Source organism: Pseudochaenichthys georgianus, unplaced genomic scaffold (genome assembly GCF_902827115.2).
Source record: "Pseudochaenichthys georgianus unplaced genomic scaffold, fPseGeo1.2 scaffold_573_arrow_ctg1, whole genome shotgun sequence".
In the NCBI taxonomy this organism is placed as follows: Eukaryota; Metazoa; Chordata; class Actinopteri; order Perciformes; family Channichthyidae; genus Pseudochaenichthys; species Pseudochaenichthys georgianus.
Genome location: NW_027263133.1, coordinates 47,196 through 67,500, shown reverse-complemented (window position 1 = coordinate 67,500; position 20,305 = coordinate 47,196). Strand labels below are relative to the sequence as shown.

At 42.9% G+C, this 20,305-nt stretch overlaps 1 protein-coding gene across 1 annotated transcript in view; it reads right to left on the bottom strand.

Moving 5' to 3' along the window:
- gcn1 (GCN1 activator of EIF2AK4) overlaps positions 1 to 20,305 on the bottom strand; it is a 79,517-nt gene that overhangs the window by 56,882 nt on the left and 2,330 nt on the right. The window contains 16 exon segments of the mRNA XM_034079245.2: positions 1 to 109; positions 1,757 to 1,946; positions 2,155 to 2,314; positions 4,503 to 4,578; positions 7,156 to 7,248; positions 7,825 to 7,977; positions 8,684 to 8,857; positions 10,207 to 10,305; positions 10,395 to 10,445; positions 11,608 to 11,736; positions 11,878 to 11,952; positions 13,999 to 14,176; positions 16,054 to 16,188; positions 17,850 to 17,948; positions 18,034 to 18,142; positions 18,661 to 18,792. The exon segment at positions 1 to 109 is cut by the window's left edge and continues 16 nt beyond it. Of these exon segments, the coding sequence (XP_033935136.1) occupies positions 1 to 109; positions 1,757 to 1,946; positions 2,155 to 2,314; positions 4,503 to 4,578; positions 7,156 to 7,248; positions 7,825 to 7,977; positions 8,684 to 8,857; positions 10,207 to 10,305; positions 10,395 to 10,445; positions 11,608 to 11,736; positions 11,878 to 11,952; positions 13,999 to 14,176; positions 16,054 to 16,188; positions 17,850 to 17,948; positions 18,034 to 18,142; positions 18,661 to 18,792 (1,962 nt within the window).

The following is a 20,305-nucleotide window of genomic DNA, read 5'->3' as shown; positions in this document are numbered from 1 at the left end:
ACCTCCAGGAGTCGTGGCAGAATGTCCTCCAGATTCTTCTCGATGAACTCTTCTGTTTTTATGTTCATGGAGTTCAGCAGGTAGGGCCAGATGGCGTTGCGAACCTCAACTGGAAGAGACGAGCAGCAGATCCAAGGTCAGGTGGAATCAGCCGAGTGATTTACAACCCAATATTCATAGTAATGCCATTTGTACAACTTTGAGGCATCAAATGTATCATAGAAATCTATTTTCCCACTGTCTCTACTTTAAAGAGTGCTCTCCTGCTGATGTTCAGGTGTATATCAGTATGTAGTGTCTCTACTTTAAAGAGTGCTCTCCTGCTGATGTTCAGGTGTATATCAGTATGTAGTGTCTCTACTTTAAAGAGTGCTCTCCTGCTGATGCTCAGGTGTATATCAGTATGTAGTGTCTCTACTTTAAAGAGTCCTCTCCCGCTGATGTTCAGGTGTATATCAGTATGTAGTGTCTCTACTTTAAAGAGTCCTCTCCGGCTGATGTTCAGGTGTATATCAGTATGTAGTGTCTCTACTTTAAAGAGTCCTCTCCTGCTGATGTTCAGGTGTATATCAGTATGTAGTGTCTCTACTTTAAAGAGTCCTCTCCTGCTGATGTTCAGGTGTATATCAGTATGTAGTGTCTCTACTTTAAAGAGTGCTCTCCTGCTGATGTTCAGGTGTATATCAGTATGTAGTGTCTCTACTTTAAAGAGTCCTCTCCTGCTGATGTTCAGGTGTATATCAGTATGTAGTGTCTATACTTTAAAGAGTCCTCTCCTGCTGATGTTCAGGTGTATATCAGTATGTAGTGTCTCTACTTTAAAGAGTCCTCTCCTGCTGATGTTCAGGTGTATATCAGTATGTAGTGTCTCTACTTTAAAGAGTCCTCTCCTGCTGATGTTCAGGTGTATATCAGTATGTAGTGTCTCTACTTTAAAGAGTGCTCTCCTGCTGATGTTCAGGTGTATATCAGTATGTAGTGTCTCTACTTTAAAGAGTCCTCTCCTGCTGATGTTCAGGTGTATATCAGTATGTAGTGTCTCTACTTTAAAGAGTCCTCTCCTGCTGATGTTCAGGTGTATATCAGTATGTAGTGTCTCTACTTTAAAGAGTCCTCTCCTGCTGATGTTCAGGTGTATATCAGTATGTAGTGTCTCTACTTTAAAGAGTCCTCTCCTGCTGATGTTCAGGTGTATATCAGTATGTAGTGTCTCTACTTTAAAGAGTGCTCTCCTGCTGATGTTCAGGTGTATATCAGTATGTAGTGTCTCTACTTTAAAGAGTCCTCTCCTGCTGATGTTCAGGTGTATATCAGTATGTAGTGTCTCTACTTTAAAGAGTCCTCTCCTGCTGATGTTCAGGTGTATATCAGTATGTAGTGTCTCTACTTTAAAGAGTCCTCTCCGGCTGATGTTCAGGTGTATATCAGTATGTAGTGTCTCTACTTTAAAGAGTCCTCTCCTGCTGATGTTCAGGTGTATATCAGTATGTAGGGTCTCTACTTTAAAGAGTCCTCTCCTGCTGATGTTCAGGTGTATATCAGTATGTAATGTCTTCATGCTTTAATGTTCAAAAAGCTCTTTATTTCTCTCATACTTTTCACCCTCTGTCTGAAACCAGAGCCCAGTCTGCTCTGATTGGTTAGCTCGTCGGCTCTGTTGTGATTGGTCAACCTTTTAGAGATGTCCCGACCCTTAGCCTATCACGTACATTGTGTTGAAACACTAAAAGTGCTAGCGTTAAACTTTCCCCCTCACCTATGGATGGATGATGGGCGACTATGAGGGTGTCCATGGCTATTTTCTCGGCTTCTTTGGAGTCTCCCCATTGGCTGGTGGAGGAGCAGACCAAACACAGAGCGTCCAATAGGACTCGAGGAGGGTTGTAGCTCCGCCCGACCTCCGTCAGCTCTCCGGTCTCCGACACCAGGACGTCCTGCGGCAACACCTGAGGAATGACATCACACACTGTCAGTAACTAACATCATAGAGAGGATGGAGAAAGTGTGTGTACGTGTCTGTAAGTGTGTACTTGTCTGTAAGTGTGTGTGTGTAAGTGTGTGTGTTAATTCATCTTTAGTTTAATAATTTGTTGCCGTTTTACTTCCTGTTTCGTGAAACCCCCTGATCGATGGTAAATAATAGCGTGTGTGTACTTTGTGCTTGTTGATGACGACGCGCAGTTCTCCCAGAAGGCCGTGCGCCAGGCTGGATCCTCCGTGAGAGGAGAGCAGCTTCCGGACCGTCTGCTGCGCGCGCTTCCTCACTCGATAGCTGCGAGACAGAATCACTGCAACTGTGGCGCGATGATACATGCTGCGGGAGGAAGACAGAGGAGAAATAAAACGGGATTAAAGGAGATATCTGCACAAAAATATTGAACGCAAGTTGAAGGAAGAAATAACTTCTGATTAAAGCATGACAGCATTCAAGTCAGAGACACATCTGTAGGTATGATCTGCTTTTACTGCACTGTCCACGACTTCGCCCTGTGGACACATCCCTTAAAATGTGTGTATTCAACTTCCATATTGGTAGTTTGTTACCAACAGGAAAACCATCAAATCATTGGTTTAGAAAATCTAATTTAAATTTAGTTTAATCTAGTCTCATTCATCCAGTCGTATAATCGCTTCTTTACTCACACACGACTTTGCACTACGGCTGTCACGAATACCATTTTTTGGGCTCCGGATATTCGGTAGTTATCAGCAGCGAATATTCTAATATTCGGCGTGCGTAGTAATCAGCAGTGAATATTCGGGGGGGGGGCGTAGTAATCAGCAGTGAATATTCGGGGGGGGGGCGTAGTAATCAGCAGTGAATATTCGGGGGGGGGCGTAGTAATCAGCAGTGAATATTCGGGGGGGGGGGGGGGCGTAGTAATCAGCAGTGAATATTCGGGGGGGGGGGGGGGGGGGGCGTAGTAATCAGCAGTGAATATTGGGGGGGGGGGTGTAGTAATCAGCAGTGAATATTGGGGGGGGGCGTAGTAATCAGCAGTGAATATTCGGGGGGGGCGTAGTAATCAGCAGTGAATATTCGGGGGGGGGGGGGCGTAGTAATCAGCAGTGAATATTCGGGGGGGGCATAGTAATCAGCAGTGAATATTCGGGGGGGGGCGTATTAATCAGCAGTGAATATTCGGGGGGGGGCATAGTAATCAGCAGTGAATATTCGGGGGGGGGGCGTATTAATCAGCAGTGAATATTCGGGGGGGGCGTAGTAATCAGCAGTGAATATTCGGGGGGGGCGTAGTAATCAGCAGGTGAATATGCGGGGGGGGCGTAGTAATCAGCAGTGAATATTCGGGTGGGGTAGTAAATCAGCAGTGAATATTCGGGGGTGGGCGTAGTAAATCAGCAGTGGAATATTCGGGGGGGGCGTAGTATCATCAGGTGAATATTCGGGGGGGGGTAGTAATCAGCAGTGAATATTCGGGGGCGTAGTAATCAGCAGTGAAGATTCGGGGGGGCGTAGTAATCAGCAGTGAATATTCGGGGGGGGCGTAGTAATCAGCAGTGAATATTCGGGGGGGGGGCGTAGTAATCAGCAGTGAATATTCGGGGGGGGGTAGTAATCAGCAGTGAATATTCGGGGGGGGGCGTAGTAATCAGCAGTGAATATTCAGGGGGGGGTAGTAATCATCAGTGAATATTCGGGGGGGGGCGTAGTAATCAGCAGTGAATATTCGGGGGGGCGTAGTAATCAGCAGTGAATATTCGGGGGGGGACGTAGTAATCAGCAGTGAATTTCAGGGGGCGTAGTAATCAGCATTGAATATTCGGGGGGGGGCGTAGTAATCAGCAGTGAAATATTCGGGGGGGGCGTAGTAATCAGCAGTGAATATTCGGGGGGGACGTAGTAATCAGCAGTGAATATTCAGGGGGGCGTAGTAATCAGCAGTGAATATTCAGGGGGGGCGTAGTAATCAGCAGTGAATATTCGGGGGGGCGGGGCGTAGTAATCATCAAGCAGTGAAATTTGTTAATGTAACCCAATTTGTGCTCTTTAAAATTGAAAAGGATATCGCGTCGTGTTCGTTACTTTCGTTGCAGTTGTAAACGTCTTTAAGTGTAATTTGGCTCGGCTTCCTATTTTGGATGGTCATGCTTTTATTTTGAAGGAGAGTTAGCGCTGTTGACAGGAAGTTGTTGTTGCTATGGAAACAACGCGACGGAGATTAACGGAGAAAAAGTCATATCTACATATAAAGACGGAGAAAGTCAACGATAACGTTTATGGTTAAGTGTTGGCACCCCCCGAAGAGGCACAAGCTCTTAAATTCCAAGAACAAAAAAATATATCCGAATATCGAAATAGAAACCCGAATAGTACTCCAACGAACGAATATTCTGGTACAGCCCTACTTTGCACCAGATCTTTAATATTAAAACACTCTGGACTTTTACACATCGAAAAGCATGCCTGTTCAAATGTGAGCGTGAGTTCATGACTGAATTAGTTTGAAGGTCTCCACATGTAAACAGAAGGACAGACTCACTGTGATTGGCTGTTGTTGAACCGGTGAGCGTGATCCAGGAAGAGCCTCTCACAGAGCTGCAGCACGGTGAGCAGAGCTGCAGGGAAAACACAGGAACATCAATTCATGTCTTTATATGTATCACTTTATCAGAGGGGGGAAGTAGTGGAGTACAAATACTTTGTTACTGTACTTAAGTACATGTTTCTGGTATCAGTATACTTTACTCCAATACTTATTTTTCTGACGACTTCTTACTTTGACTTCTTACATGTTGAACTCAAATACCTGTACTTTCTACTTCTTACATGTTGAACTCAAATACCTGTACTTTCTACTTCTCTCATGTTGAACTCAAATACCTGTAACTTTCTACTTCTTACATGTTGAACTCAAATACCTGTACTTTCTACTTCTCACATGTTGAACTCAAATACCTGTACTTTCTACTTCTTACATGTTGAACTCAAATACCTGTACTTTCTACTTCTTACATGTTGAACTCAAATACCTGTACTTTCTACTTCTTACATGTTGAACTCAAATACCTGTACTTTCTACTTCTTACATGTTGAACTCAAATACCTGTACTTTCTACTTCTTACATGTTGAACTCAAATACCTGTACTTTCTACTTCTTACATGTTGAACTCAAATACCTGTACTTTCTACTTCTTACATGTTGAACTCAAATACCTGTACTTTCTACTTCTTACATGTTGAACTCAAATACCTGTACTTTCTACTTCTCACATGTTGAACCCAAATACCTGTACTTTCTACTTCTCACATGTTGAACTCAAATACCTGTACTTTCTACTTCTCACATGTTGAACTCAAATACCTGTACTTTCTACTTCTTACATGTTGAACTCACATACCTGTACTTTCTACTTCTTACATGTTGAACTCAAATACCTGTACTTTCTACTTCTTACATGTTGAACTCAAATACCTGTACTTTCTACTTCTCTACATGTTGAATACAAATACCTGTACTTTCTACTTCTTACATGTTGAACCCAAATACCTGTACTTTCTACTTCTTACATGTTGAACCCAAATACCTGTACTTTCTACTTCTTACATGTTGAACTCAAATACCTGTACTTTCTACTTCTTACATGTTGAACTCAAATACCTGTACTTTCTACTTCTTACATGTTGAACCCAAATACCTGTACTTTCTACTTCTTACATGTTGAACTCAAATACCTGTACTTTCTACTTCTTACATGTTGAACTCAAATACCTGTACTTTCTACTTCTTACATGTTGAACTCAAATACCTGTACTTTCTACTTCTTACATGTTGAACACAAATACCTGTACTTTCTACTTCTTACATGTTGAACACAAATACCTGTACTTTCTACTTCTTACATGTTGAACCAAATACCTGTACTTTCTACTTCTTACATGTTGAACCAAATACCTGTACTTTCTACTTCTTACATGTTGAACTCAAATACCTGTACTTTTCTACTTCTTACATGTTGAACTCAAATACCTGTACTTTCTACTTCTTACATGTTGAACTCAAATACCTGTACTTTCTACTTCTTACATGTTGAACTCAAATACCTGTACTTTCTACTTCTCACATGTTGAACTCAAATACCTGTACTTTCTACTTCTTACATGTTGAACTCAAATACCTGTACTTTCTACTTCTTACATGTTGAACTCAAATACCTGTACTTTCTACTTCTTACATGTTGAACACAAATACCTGTACTTTCTACTTCTCTTACATTTTGAACTCAAATACCTGTACTTTCTACTTCTTACATGTTGAACCCAAATACCTGTACTTTCTACTTCTTACATGTTGAACCAAATACCTGTACTTTCTACTTCTTACATGTTGAACTCAAATACCTGTACTTTCTACTTCTCTACATGTTGAACTCAAATACCTGTACTTTCTACTTCTTACATGTTGAACTCAAATACCTGTACTTTCTACTTCTTACATGTTGAACACAAATACCTGTACTTTCTACTTCTTACATGTTGAACTCAAATACCTGTACTTTCTACTTCTTACATGTTGAACTCAAATACCTGTACTTTCTACTTCTCACATGTTGAACTCAAATACCTGTACTTTCTACTTCTTACATGTTGAACTCAAATACCTGTACTTTCTACTTCTTACATGTTGAACTCAAATACCTGTACTTTCTACTTCTTACATGTTGAACTCAAATACCTGTACTTTCTACTTCTCTACATGTTGAACTCAAATACCTGTACTTTCTACTTCTTACATGTTGAACCCAAATACCTGTACTTTCTACTTCTTACATGTTGAACCCAAATACCTGTACTTTCTACTTCTTACATGTTGAACTCAAATACCTGTACTTTCTACTTCTTACATGTTGAACCCAAATACCTGTACTTTCTACTTCTTACATAGTTGAACACAAATACCTGCCGTTGCCGTTGTTCAGCATGGAAACATTCATTAGCTAACAATGACATTATTGTTCTATTAATATAAAGGGAGGTCAGGTACTCTTTAAAGCAGCTGCTAGTTAAAGAAGTTTAGTCAGTACTTCTACTTCTACCAGTATTTTTAAACACGAGTATCTGTACTTCTACTTGAGTGAAGGATGTGTGTACTTTTGATATAGCTTTTACGCTATTAAGATATATATGGCCTTACTCTCGTCGTTGGCCTGAGAGAGGAACTTCTCTGTGGTGAGCAGCGGCTTCTTCTCATCCAAGATCAGGCTCCAGAAGTTGGAGAACTTCGCCTCTGCAGAGAAGAAATAAAATCACGTTACAGCACTTGCATGCTCAATGAGTGAAAGATATTAATCGCCAAGACGCCAGGGTGATACAACACAAATCCAATACTATGACATTTTTTTACCAGATACGTCAATAACGTGACAGTATTTTAGGGTTTACGATGGGTGCTTGCACAACATATTTTGAAATGACAAAGAAGAACAGTAGAGCAGTTAGACTGGTATTACATTAACTGTCAACGTTGCACATTTCTGTTCATTGCTTTCTCTCATATCTGAGAAATCATTTTATTTTCCATATCCCTGTTTTTACTATTTTTGGTATATTTATGTCTTTTCTTTAAATGTCATTTTATATTTTCTCCTATTTTAAAACCTTATTTCTTTGACTGTGTTTATGTGTGCATCATTACACACCAGGGAAAATCCCTCGTATGTCTAAACCAATTCTGATTCTGATGGTTAACTTTCTTAACTAAAAGGCAGTGTTTCAAACCAGGATAAAAAAAATTACGATATCGACAATTTAAGACGATATCTAGTCTCATATCACAATATTAATATAATACACATCCCCTCACCTGACTGTGTCTCCAGCAGGGCGAGACGACTCAACAGAACCGACGCTGCCACGCCTTCGGAAAGCAGTGCATGCTGGGAGTTTTGTGCCGCGGCCTTCTCCACGGTTTGCAGGAGCAACGGCACGAGGTCTGAGGCCTGAGCCAGAGTGTCTCCTGAAGGGAAGACGGAGGATTTAGATCAAGTTCAATCATTTATTATAGCTCAGATATATACAGATATATATGCTCAAAATACCAAGCAGATCGTCTCTATTTCAGCCCTGTTACTAAAGTGCTGATTCTGGGTCCGTAGGTAAAAAAAAAAAAATGCCATATCATGTTCTAGACCACATCAAGGATTCTCTCTGAAACAGTCTGGAGCTCAAAGGCTTTCTCTCTTGCCGGTTATACCACAAGGTGAGTTCCTTTCTACTTCCTGCTTCTTCACACACATGCTCTCCAGTACAGGTTAGCTCTGAGCGTTAGCGATTAATGTAAACACCGACCATATTACGTCCAAAACAGTCGGGCATTGTTTCTGATAGCAACGTTTCTGATTGGGCCGTGGGTCCACATTTCAGATATTACGTCATATCGGACGCACATCTGGATCAGCTCCGTTGTTCCCCGTTTTTAGAGATTTGGGTACGGAGGAAAAGAGAGAGGGTTTTATTTTGAGTTCCCCGACACACCGGGGGACACATATTGATGTATAAAAGACATCAGAAAGTGAATGTTGCATGATGGGAGTCCTTTAAGAAATACTGACACGTTTCTGGAAAGGATAAATAAAGCTTTTTGGGTATTTATGTACAAATTCTACGTTTGAAACCCTGCATGTAAAACTCTTATTTAGTCTGTATGGAGCATAGTGACGGACCTCTGAAGGCGCCCAGCAGGGTCTGCAGGTAGGCGTGTCTCACGGAGGAGGTGGAGGTCTTCAGGCTGAACGCTTTCTTCAGCCAGTCCAGCAGGGCGGAGGGAACTTCCACCGTGAGGCGGCCGCTCCACTGAGAGAGCACCGACACCGCGTGGACCAGCGTGCCCTCGTGAACTGAAATGGAAAATATAAGAGCATCGGTAACCGGCCTAAATGAGTTAAAATAACAGCGACAAAAATCTCTCTTATCAATATGTATATTATATAAGTTGATTGACGATAGAATACATTTCTGATATTTCGTTTTGAAGTAATTTTCCGTGCAGAAAATGCTTATAACAATAATCAAGAACAATGCTTAGACTGCACTGTAACTTTTATCCATGTATTTTTTCTTTTAATGTTTCTTTTATTATCTTTTCTTTTTAATGACTGATTTTAAATGCCATTTTCTTAATGTCTTTCGAATTTTGTAAAGCCCTTTGAATTGCCTTGTGTTGAAAGGTGCTGTAGAAATAAACTTGCTTTGCCTTGCTTATAAATGCACGATACCCTCTTATAAATCTAATTATTATTTATTAATATGTGGGTACGTGCAATCAGACGAAACCAGGGTTCAAACACTTTTTCACCATAATAATAATAATTCCTGACATTTATTATAGCGCTTTTACATATACACACATTACACATATATCACACATGCAATGGTCAGATACTGTGGACAATACCCACAGGGGCAAGTTCAGGTGAAGCGTCTTGCCCAAGGACACACCATGACTTCTCCAGGACCTTTACCTAATTGTCCATGACCAAAAACATGACTGTTTCTCAGCGTTCCACTGGAAATGGTTTATTTTAACGTGGAACAGGAAATAAGGTCTGAAACATGTCGTGCCGATAAAACAAATCCAATAGTAGGCTTACTAGCTTCTACCAACTAAAATCTCTCACCAGCAAAACACCTCGACAGTTAAATGCCATTTCATTACTATGCGATACAGTATTTATTATCATTAAAGTATTACTATTTCGGCGATTAGCTAAAATATAAATTATATTTGATGCAACTTTAGTTACATTTCCATTACTTTCCCACGGCCTGGAATTAGCTTTTTGAATTTCCATGACTTCTCCAGGGGTTGTAAGAACCCTGTGACATGCAACGAAAACAAGTCCCACATTGGGATTAATAAAGTACATGTTATCTTATTTCCTTTAAAGTGAACATGTTTTGGTTTCGGATTGAACAAAGCGGACGTTTAAAGACGTCACCTTGGATGTGAGAAACTGGGTTGCCCTTTTTTTACCAAGCAAATAAGAAAACAACCAACGGATGAATCGATAAGGCAATAATACGTCTAGTCGCTTCATCGTTATTAACGAGAACATTTCGAGGGATGCACGACAATATCTGCAAATGACCCAGCAGGATGAATTTCTCCCCGTTCACCTTGAAAAGCATCGTACGGTACGTCTGTGTCTGCCGTCACGTAAAGTGTGGCGATGTGTTGAATCCATACCTTCCTGCTGGAGGTACGGGATGAACATCACAGCGACCGCGGAGCTCAGCGTCTGGCTCGATGTTCCCGACACGGAGTGGTGGCTGCAGCTGGAGATGCCTGGAAACAAGGTGAAGGCATGCACGTTTCAAATAAGCTGCATCGCATGGACATCCCATAATAAGTGTTTGCGATGCAAGGCTTCTTACCCGACAGCACACACATCTTCTGGGCAACGACGGTGAGCTTTCCCTCGGACCCTGCAAAGGAAGGAAGCATAAAAACATTGTTAGTTTATTCATACTGCACTTTTCAATATTAAGATGTAGGGAAACAGAAATATATTTTAAATGACTTTTAACAACCGTAAAGAAACGAGCGAAGATTCACCTAAAATAAAACAAGCTAAAGTCAAGTCAAGACAGTTTAGGGAAGTGTTCATACCAAGGACACTTATAAAAAAACACTCGCGGACCACCTAACTCCACAGATATCCAAAATCACATCATTTTTCTAGAACAGATTTCAAATCGCCTGAAAATGGTACAAACAAGTGGCAACATGCGGGACGAAGGTGTTGCCACTGGCACGGGAAGCAACTCGTCCTCTGGCACGGGAAGCAACTCGTCCACTGGCACGGGAAGCAACTCGTCCACCGGCACGGGAAGCAACTCGTCCACTGGCACGGGAAGCAACTCGTCCTCTGGCACGGGAAGCAACTCGTCCTCTGGCACGGGAAGCAACTCGTCCTCTGGCACGGGAAGCAACTCGTCCTCTGGCACGGGAAGCAACTCGTCCTCTGGCACGGGAAGCAACTCGTCCTCTGGCACGGGAAGCAACTCGTCCTCTGGCACGGGAAGCAACTCGTCCTCCGGCACGGGAAGCAACTCGTCCACTGGCACGGGAAGCAACTCGTCCTCTGGCACGGGAAGCAACTCGTCCACCGGCACGGGAAGCAACTCGTCCACCGGCACGGGAAGCAACTCGTCCACCGGCACGGGAAGCAACTCGTCCTCCGGCACGGGAAGCAACTCGTCCTCTGGCACGGGAAGCAACTCGTCCACTGGCACGGGAAGCAACTCGTCCACCGGCACGGGAAGCAACTCGTCCACCGGCACGGGAAGCAACTCGTCCTCTGGCACGGGAAGCAACTCGTCCTCTGGCACGGGAAGCAACTCGTCCTCTGGCACGGGAAGCAACTCGTCCACTGGCACGGGAAGCAACTCGTCCTCTGGCACGGGAAGCAACTCGTCCACCGGCACGGGAAGCAACTCGTCCTCTGGCACGGGAAGCAACTCGTCCTCTGGCACGGGAAGCAACTCGTCCTCTGGCACGGGAAGCAACTCGTCCACTGGCACGGGAAGCAACTCGTCCTCTGCGTTTAACGCTCTTGCCTTCAGCACTGATTCCGGTGAAACGTACCCCCGAGGATCTGGAAGAGGTGCGTGACGATGTCCTGCACGGCGGACGGATCGCTGCACTGCTTCGCCAGGTTCTGCATGGCCTGCACCGCCTCCTCCGCCAGCTGCCCGTTGTTCGCCTTCAGCTGGCCTGAGACACACAGCACAGACATATATCACACACACACACACACCTTCCAAGTCACACCCGCATGACCGCCGAGTGCATGCTTCGGGGATTTGTTCCAGATGTAAACAAAACTAAGTAAACAAGCGTCGTTTGAGGTCTTACTTGCGATGGCTTTTCCGATGTCCATGGCGTACTGACTGAGGTCCAGAGTCAGAGCCGAGATCAGGCAGGAAACAGCTGCAGGGAAACCAGGACATGCTCTCATTAGTACCGTCGACGATTTGAATAAAACGAAAACAAATCTGTGATGAGTCATAATGTCACGGGCAGCTGGACTTTCTCGCTGCCCGTCAGGATCGTGACATTTCCGTCAAAATCTATTATAACCCGTCGGCCTGGACACTAGTGTTAATTTCGTTGACTAAAACTATGACGAAATATGTTCGACAACGACCTATTTTTCCGTGACGATGACGAGACGGCAGTAAACAATAACTGTAACGATATCATCAGGCAATATCGTTGACGAAAAGTGACGAGACGAAAATGTAGTTTACTAATAAAAACTATGACAACATCTCTCTTTACTTTCGTTGACGAAAAATGAGGAGACTAAATATGATCTAACTAACCTTATTCAACAGAAAATAAAATGGCAACAGGGCTTAGGAGCAGTGGTCGCGTTAACCGAATACCCCCCGTCAGCGCGAGTGAGTGATACATTGTGCACTCGAGGGGTAATAATGGATTATGACGGAAATGTTACGATCCTGTCCGTCAAAATGACTGACAACGACAGTTTTCATTGACAAAAAGTAGACTAAAATAATTAGTTTTCTTCGACTAAAATGCTCAGACTTTTAGTCGACTAAATCTTGACTAAATAAAAACAGGATGAAGGTGACTAAATATGACTAAAACTAAAAAGGAAATGGTTAACAAGGACTATCCATCCATCCATCTTCTCCTCTTACTCCGTGGTCGGGTCGCGGGGTAGCAGTATCAGCAGAGAGCCCCAAACTTTCTTTTCCCACATCAACCAGCTCTGACTGGGGGGTCCCAAGGCGCTCCCAGGCCAGCGAAGAGATATCATCCCTCCACCTGGTCCTAGGTCTACCCCTTGGTCTCCTCCCAGCTGGACGTGCCTAGAACACCTCACTAGGGAGGCGCCCAGGTGGCATCCTAACTAGGTGCCCGAACCACCTCAACTGGCTCCTTTCGACGCGAAGGAGGAGCTAAGACTAAAACTAAATAAAAAAAATAGCTGACAAGGGGGGGGGGGGGGGACTCGCTCGTGAACTGTTAGCGCTGTGTTATGCACGCCCACTGCACCTCGCGGCAGCGCAGCGTAAAGCTTATACTCAAGTTAGGTTTGGAAACGGTATCATTATTTCTTCCTCTCTCTCTCTGAACCTTCAAAGCCCGCCTGAAACCCCATAATTCCTCTGAACTGATTGTTAAGACTTTGCTTTTTAAGTCTCGAATTACTGTTTGACCTTCTTTGTTGCTTGTTGTTAACTATCCTCTGGAAGGCGTGCTTTAGAGCTTTGAACATAGTGCAAGATAATGTTGCAAATGACCGTCATATCAAAGGCATGCATCATAACACCGGAGCCCGGCTGCGGGGAAACTTTGGCTTTCAGACTTTTCCGCCATTGTTAAAAAAAAATGTCATAGACGGAAAATATTCGGTTAACGCGACCTCCGGGAAATAGTTGCTGCTCGGTTTGAGAAGGCCCAGCGCGACAAATGATTTGAGTAAGCTGAGGAACTTGGAAAGACCCCTCGGCTTACGATGTGCATGAAAGTGAGGATATCGATGACCCGATGAGTCGGAGGAACAGTTCGTCGACCACGAAACGAATATGACTTGAACTATGACTTGTGTTTCGAGGGTCCATTTGAAGTGTTCAAGTCTAAATCTTTTGTTTAGAGTCCCTATCTTGAACTGCTCATCGCTCTGGATCGCATGTCCCCAGCCTCGCTCATCGGTGGAAGGTTAGAAAGCCACGATATTCAGGGTTCATTTCTGCTTTTAGTCGATGCTGCGGACGTATCGAAAACAATGGCTCGGAAAGCGTCTCGCTCGGCGTTCTCAGGGATGCTCAAGTGTTAAAATCACAAAGGCATCGATGTAGCCTTTGCTTTCCTGCATGCTCTGCCTTTCTGCGGACATTAAGTCCAAGTGGAGACATTCTGATCTCCAGAGGCACAAGCGATAATGCGGTCGCCTATGGGGAACTAGACAAGTTAAACACATGTTCTTTGTTGGGGAGCTCTCACTCTGCATGGCGTTCTCCGGGCTCCTCAGCATGGTTTTCTGCAGAGTGGGGAGCAGCAGGTCTTTGAACTCCGAGTGGGAGACGTGACGCAGGAAGGAGCTGCTTCGGTCCAGGATGTGCTGCTGGGGCTTGGTTTTACTCATGAGGACCGACTTGATGTACAGGTCCAACACGGCACTCTGGAACACACGGCAGACAAACATCAGAGTACATTCACTTCATTACGTGCCCCTTGCGTCTGGCTGTTGCTCCACTGTGTAAAGCGGCCTTCGGTCCCTTGAAGGCGCGATACAAATGTAATCTATTATTATTAAAAAAATGAACTGAGGGCAACGTTTTGAATTTCCAGATTTATTTAATTTGATTAATTAGATTTTTACTGAAGTTTGTTTTTCTCTTTTTAATATAATTTGTATTTATTGACGAAGTTTGTCCACTCATGTACTTTGTTTTTACCTACAGTATAAATAAAACAGGACAAAGAAATATGCATTATTGTACGCCTGAAAACCCAAAAGCATTCTAATAAAAAAAGAATAATTAAAGAAATAAATATATAAATAAATTGTATATATGTATAAAAAATTACAAATATATAAATGAACAGCATGAAAGCAGTTTTTTATTTCTTTATGAGATGAAACAAAGTTTATAAAAACATTATCCAGGATTACCGTACTTTCCGGACTACAAAGCGCACCTGCATATAAGCCGCAGCAGCTAAACTGTCCGTCTGTCTTGCTCTCGTTCTGTCTCTCGGTTCCACTTTTACTTTGGCGCGCTACCTGTCTCACTCTTTTCCGGCCTCCAGCTTTTCCTGCTGGAGCCCGCCGCTTAGAGGTGGCGGGCGCGGACCGGTCCTAGAGCCCGTAGTGTTAAGGTGGTTAATTTTACCTGTAGAATCCATAGATGTAGGAGGTCCCCTAGTGGCCGTTAGCGGTACAAACAAAATGGGGGGGAAAGTCGCGGCTTATAGTCCGAAAAGTACGGTAATTAGATTTTTACTGAAGTTCGTTTTTCTCTTTTTAATATAATTTGTATTTATTGACGAAGTTTGTCCACTCATGTACTTTGTTGTTACCTACAGTATAAATAAAACAGGACAAAGAAATATGCATTATTGTACGCCTGAAAACCCGAAAGCACTTAAAAATAAATAATAATTAAAGAAAAAAATATAAGTACCGTACTTTTCGGACTATAAGCGGCGACTTTTTCCCCCATTTTTTTTGTACAGCTAACGGCCACTAGGGGACCTCCTACATCTATGGGTTTTACAGGTCAAATTAACCACCTTAACACTACGGGCTCTAGGACCGGTCCGCCTTTAAGCGGGAAAAGCTGGAGGCCGGAAAAGAGTGAGACAGGTAGCGCGCCAAAGTAAAAGTGGAACCGAGAGACAGAACGAGAGCAAGACAGACGGACAGTTTAGCTGCTGCAGCTCATATGCAGGTGCGCTTTGTAGTCCGGAAAGTACGGTAAATAAATTGTATATATGTATAAAAAATTACAAATATATAAATGAAAGCAGTTTTTTCTTTCTTTATGAGATGAAACAAAGTTTATAAAAACATTATCCAGGATTACATTTATCTAAACTCGATGGTACTTTGGGCCCAGTTTTGAATTTTCAGTAGTTTTTCTTTTAATATTTTTTAATGACTTAGTTTGTCCCCTCATGTACTTGATTCAAAATACAAATGTATTATTTACATACAGTATAAATAAAACAAGACAAAGAAATAAGTGTAATTTTACACCTGAAAATACAAAAGTACTTAAAAATAAATAAGTAATAATTAAAGAGAAAATATATAATATTTAGAAGAAACTAAATTAATGCACATTTCTTTTCTGAATGCAATGCATACAACCAGCTTACACGTTTCATCTACTTTAATAACTGCAATGTATTTTTTAATCTAGAAAAATGTAAGTATTGCATCAGGTTTCAATATCTGCAGATCGGCAGAGGAAGTACTTGCTCCTGTATGAACGGTAGTTGTCAACTCGACAATACCAATAAAGGTTTGGGATTTGAATCCCAGTATCTCACCTTGTGTTTCTCGATGGTGGCTTTCTCTTTCTGCGCGGTGCAGAAGTCCAGACACACGCCCAGCATGGCCAGGGTGACGGGGCTGGGGTCCAGACTCAGCAGGGTGCCGACGTACTGGTCCACCAGGCCGGGGTTCTGAGAGGGAGCAGAGGGCGATTAATACCAGCAGAGACTAAAGGAACCATCTCGCTTTCAACGGGTCATTCGCAAAGTCTGCACACTACGTCTACTGCTACTCCTACTGCTACTCCTACAACAACAACAACAACTTCTACAACACCATTTACAACAACAATTACTACTACAACTACTTCAACTGCTACAACAACAACAACGACTACAACTTCTACTGCAACAACAACAACGACTACAACTTCTACAGCAACAACTACTTCTACTACTCCTACAACAACAACAACAACAACTTCTACTGCAACTACAACAATTACTACTACCACTACTTCAACTGCTACTCCTACAACAACAACAACAAATACTACTTCAACTACTTCTACAACAACAACGACTACAACTTCTACTACACCATTTACAACAACAACAATTACTACTTCAACTGCTACTACTACTACTGCTACAACAACAACAACTTCTACTGCAACAACAACAACAACGACTACTTCAACTGCTACTACTACTTCTACAACAACAACAACAACAACTACAACAATGACTACAACTCCAACTTCCACTACACCATTTACAACAACAATTACTACTACAACTACTTCAACTGCTACTGCAACAACAACAACAACAACAACAACAACAACAATTACTACAACAACTAAAACAACTGCAACTAAAAATACTTCTACTACAGAGAATGCAGTGCTTAATAAATAAAAAGGAACTAGAAGGGACAGTGTAGATAAAAGTGAAGGGTAGTCTCCATGTTGAATAAAGAGGCACGCACGTGCTGATAAAATACATTCTGTACAGAAGTCGGTCAAAGTAAAGATACAATCAAAATAAAAGCATTTTTAGAAACAGAAGTTTGATACGAGGAGAACCATCTCGTTTTCACGGGGTCGCTGTGACGACCCCTGCTGTCCCTTTAACGATTCTCCCATCAGCACTGACTGAGGGCGCCTGGCCCGAGCCTCGCTCTCTGCGCAGTACTCTGGGAGAGCAGCTACGCTTTGCTTTAGTCTCACACACACACACACACACACACACACACACACACACACACACACACACACACACACACACACACACACACACACACACACACACACACACACACACACACACACACACACACACACACACACACACACACACACACACACACACACACACACACACACACACACACACACACACACACACACACACTATATAACTGCCATTAATATCTGTGATATAGACCTGGCTGCTAAATCTTAAGATCTGTTACAGGATGTAATATTTTTTATTATTTTCTTTAACGCATTGCACATTCAGCTGTCTGTGGCTCTGTTCCTGCCGCGCACTTCTCCCCCGTGGGACCAAAGGGTTTCCGGTCTCCCAACACACGGTAGCTCGTTCTGGTTTGTTGAATCCGTTACAATAAATATCTTTCTTTATCTTGTTGTTCTTTCCACGTTCTCCGTCATGGCCGAGAGCCGCGCCACGACAGTCGTCCACACAAAGCTACCGAACACACGGCACATAACGCGACACGTTCCTCCACACAAGAATAAAGAACTGAACCCTCTAAACCACGAACATCTCGAGCTTTCCTTTATAGCCGAACATTATGTCTAAATGGATTCTGCAGATGCGTCACTCACTCCCTTCCACAGCTGACTGAGGTGCTTGAGGCTGGATTTCTGCGCCGTGGACTTGGCTCCGCCCACAACATCCGCCACCAGCAGGCTCTGGACCTCCACCTGAGAGAGGAAGGCAGCGCTTTGAATATGAAACTCTGACGCCGGTGAAATGCGGGCCGTTAGAAACAGACATATTGAGACTGACCATTTTCTTCCAGACAGGCCCTTCTTTCTTCTCCGGGGATGAGAACACAGCGGGGACCAACAGGCAGGTCCAGGACAGCCCGATGAAGGCAGCGGAGCCGGCGCTTTTACTGCAAACATACCAATATTTTTAATACAGCAGCGACGAAGAGATCAAAGAAAGAAACAGAACAGGAAGTGGACGAGAAACCACATTAAAGGTCTCCTATTATACTCCTAGTTTCTACTGCCGTGATGAAACGCCATCCTGTTCCAAACCACATCAAGGATCCTCTCTGAAACAGTCTGGAGCTCAAAGGCTTTCTCTCTTGCCGGTTACACCACAAGGTGAGTTCCTTTCTACTTCCTGCTTCTTCACACACATGCTCTCCAGCACAGGTTAGCTCTGAGTGTTAGCGATGCTAATGTAAACACCGACCATATTACGTCCAGAACAGTCGGGCATTGTTTCTGATAGCAACGTTTCTGATTGGCCCGTGGGTCCACATTTCAGATATGACGTCATATCGGACGCAAATCTGGATCAGCTCCGTTGTTCCCCGTTTTTAGAGGTTTGGGTACGGAGGAAAAGAGAGAGGGTTTATTTTTTTGCCTGACAGGTCCCCTTTGACCTCTGAGTCTCGAGTACCTGGGCGTTGCGGTCTTGCTGATGACGCCGCTGCTCAGCAGGCTCTGGAGGAGACTCGTCACCAGGACGTCCGGCTGGGTTTCTGCCAGCTGGGAGATGACGGAGAGCAGCTCTCTGCGGGAAGCGGCATCTCTGAGGAGCACACACACACACACACACACACACACACACACACACACACACACACACACACACACACACACACACACACACACACACACACACACACACACACACACACACACACACACACACACCACACACACACACACACACACACACACACACACACACACACACACAGGTCAACACAAAGGATACACAAGCTGGATACTGCTGCAGCAACAGGTTAAGGACACGTGCGTTCATTATAAAACATACTGTGCTGAAATGACTCGCGCGACGTGTTATTTTTGCATTAAATTCACTTTAAATTTGGCAAGTTCTACATCTCTCCTGCCTTTTGGTGAACATTAAAACGTGTTATTGTTCATTTCAATAGAACTGAGAAATACTTTTTGTTAATATATATATATTTATATTTTTGTCCAAGTTTTGCCTGAATAAATGTAATTTTCTTTGCACACATACATTTAGGTCAACACAAAGGATAAACACTGATATGATACATAACACTGTGGGCCGACGCAACAGTAACCGACCAGACCTAAATATGGAGTGTGGACTGCTACTTGGAGAGGTCCCAGTTCACCTCCTGCCCTGCCGTGGTGCCCTTGAGCAAGGCACCAGACACCCCCCTTCCCCCCGGGCGCTGTACACTAAAATCATAATCTCGATTATTTGGGTCAATAATTGTAAATGCGATTATTCATTGACTTTGAAAACATCCATTTATTGGAGAAACTAAATGTGAACAGTATGTTTTTAACAGTTGATTCCCCGGAACTTTAAGTTTAAATCAACTGAAAAACCAAAAAAAAAATGTTTTTATTTAAAAGTAATAATAAAAAAATAATGGTTTTATTTCGACGTTGTTTTCGTAATCGCTGCACGCCGTAATCGCGATTAAAATACGACTAATTGAGCAGCCCTACTGTGCTCTGCATTACAGAGGCGTTCATCCCTCCATATTCTCATTCTGAAGCAACAGGTGATGGAAACCTGAAGTGTATCCGTTCAGTTTGCATTAAGCTTTTAAATTTGGCAGATGTTTGAGAAGTAAAACATCTCAAATATCAATTCATTCAAACTGAGAAATATTTTTTGTTAATATATATTTTTGTCCAAGTTGTGCCTGAATGAATCTTCTATCTTTTTGTTCTGAAATGTGCCTTTTTTGCATTCTTGCAATCCGTTGATAAACCTCCATAATGCTGAACACGCTTTCCTCCATGTCAAGCCATCAGTTCCCACACCGCCACACGCAGCACACTCAATATTAGGGCTGGACAATTAATCGTATTTTAATCGCAATTACGATTTTGGCCTGCCACAATTACGAAAACAACATAATCGAAAAAAACTATTATTTTGCTTTGCGAGGTTGTGACTGCGACATATTTGATCGAATTAATTTGTATTTATCATATCATGTTTAGCAGCTTGTGGAAGTTCACTATTTGTTGATCTTGTTTATTGGTATTTATTCATTTTAAATTATTCATTTAAATGTATCATTTATTTT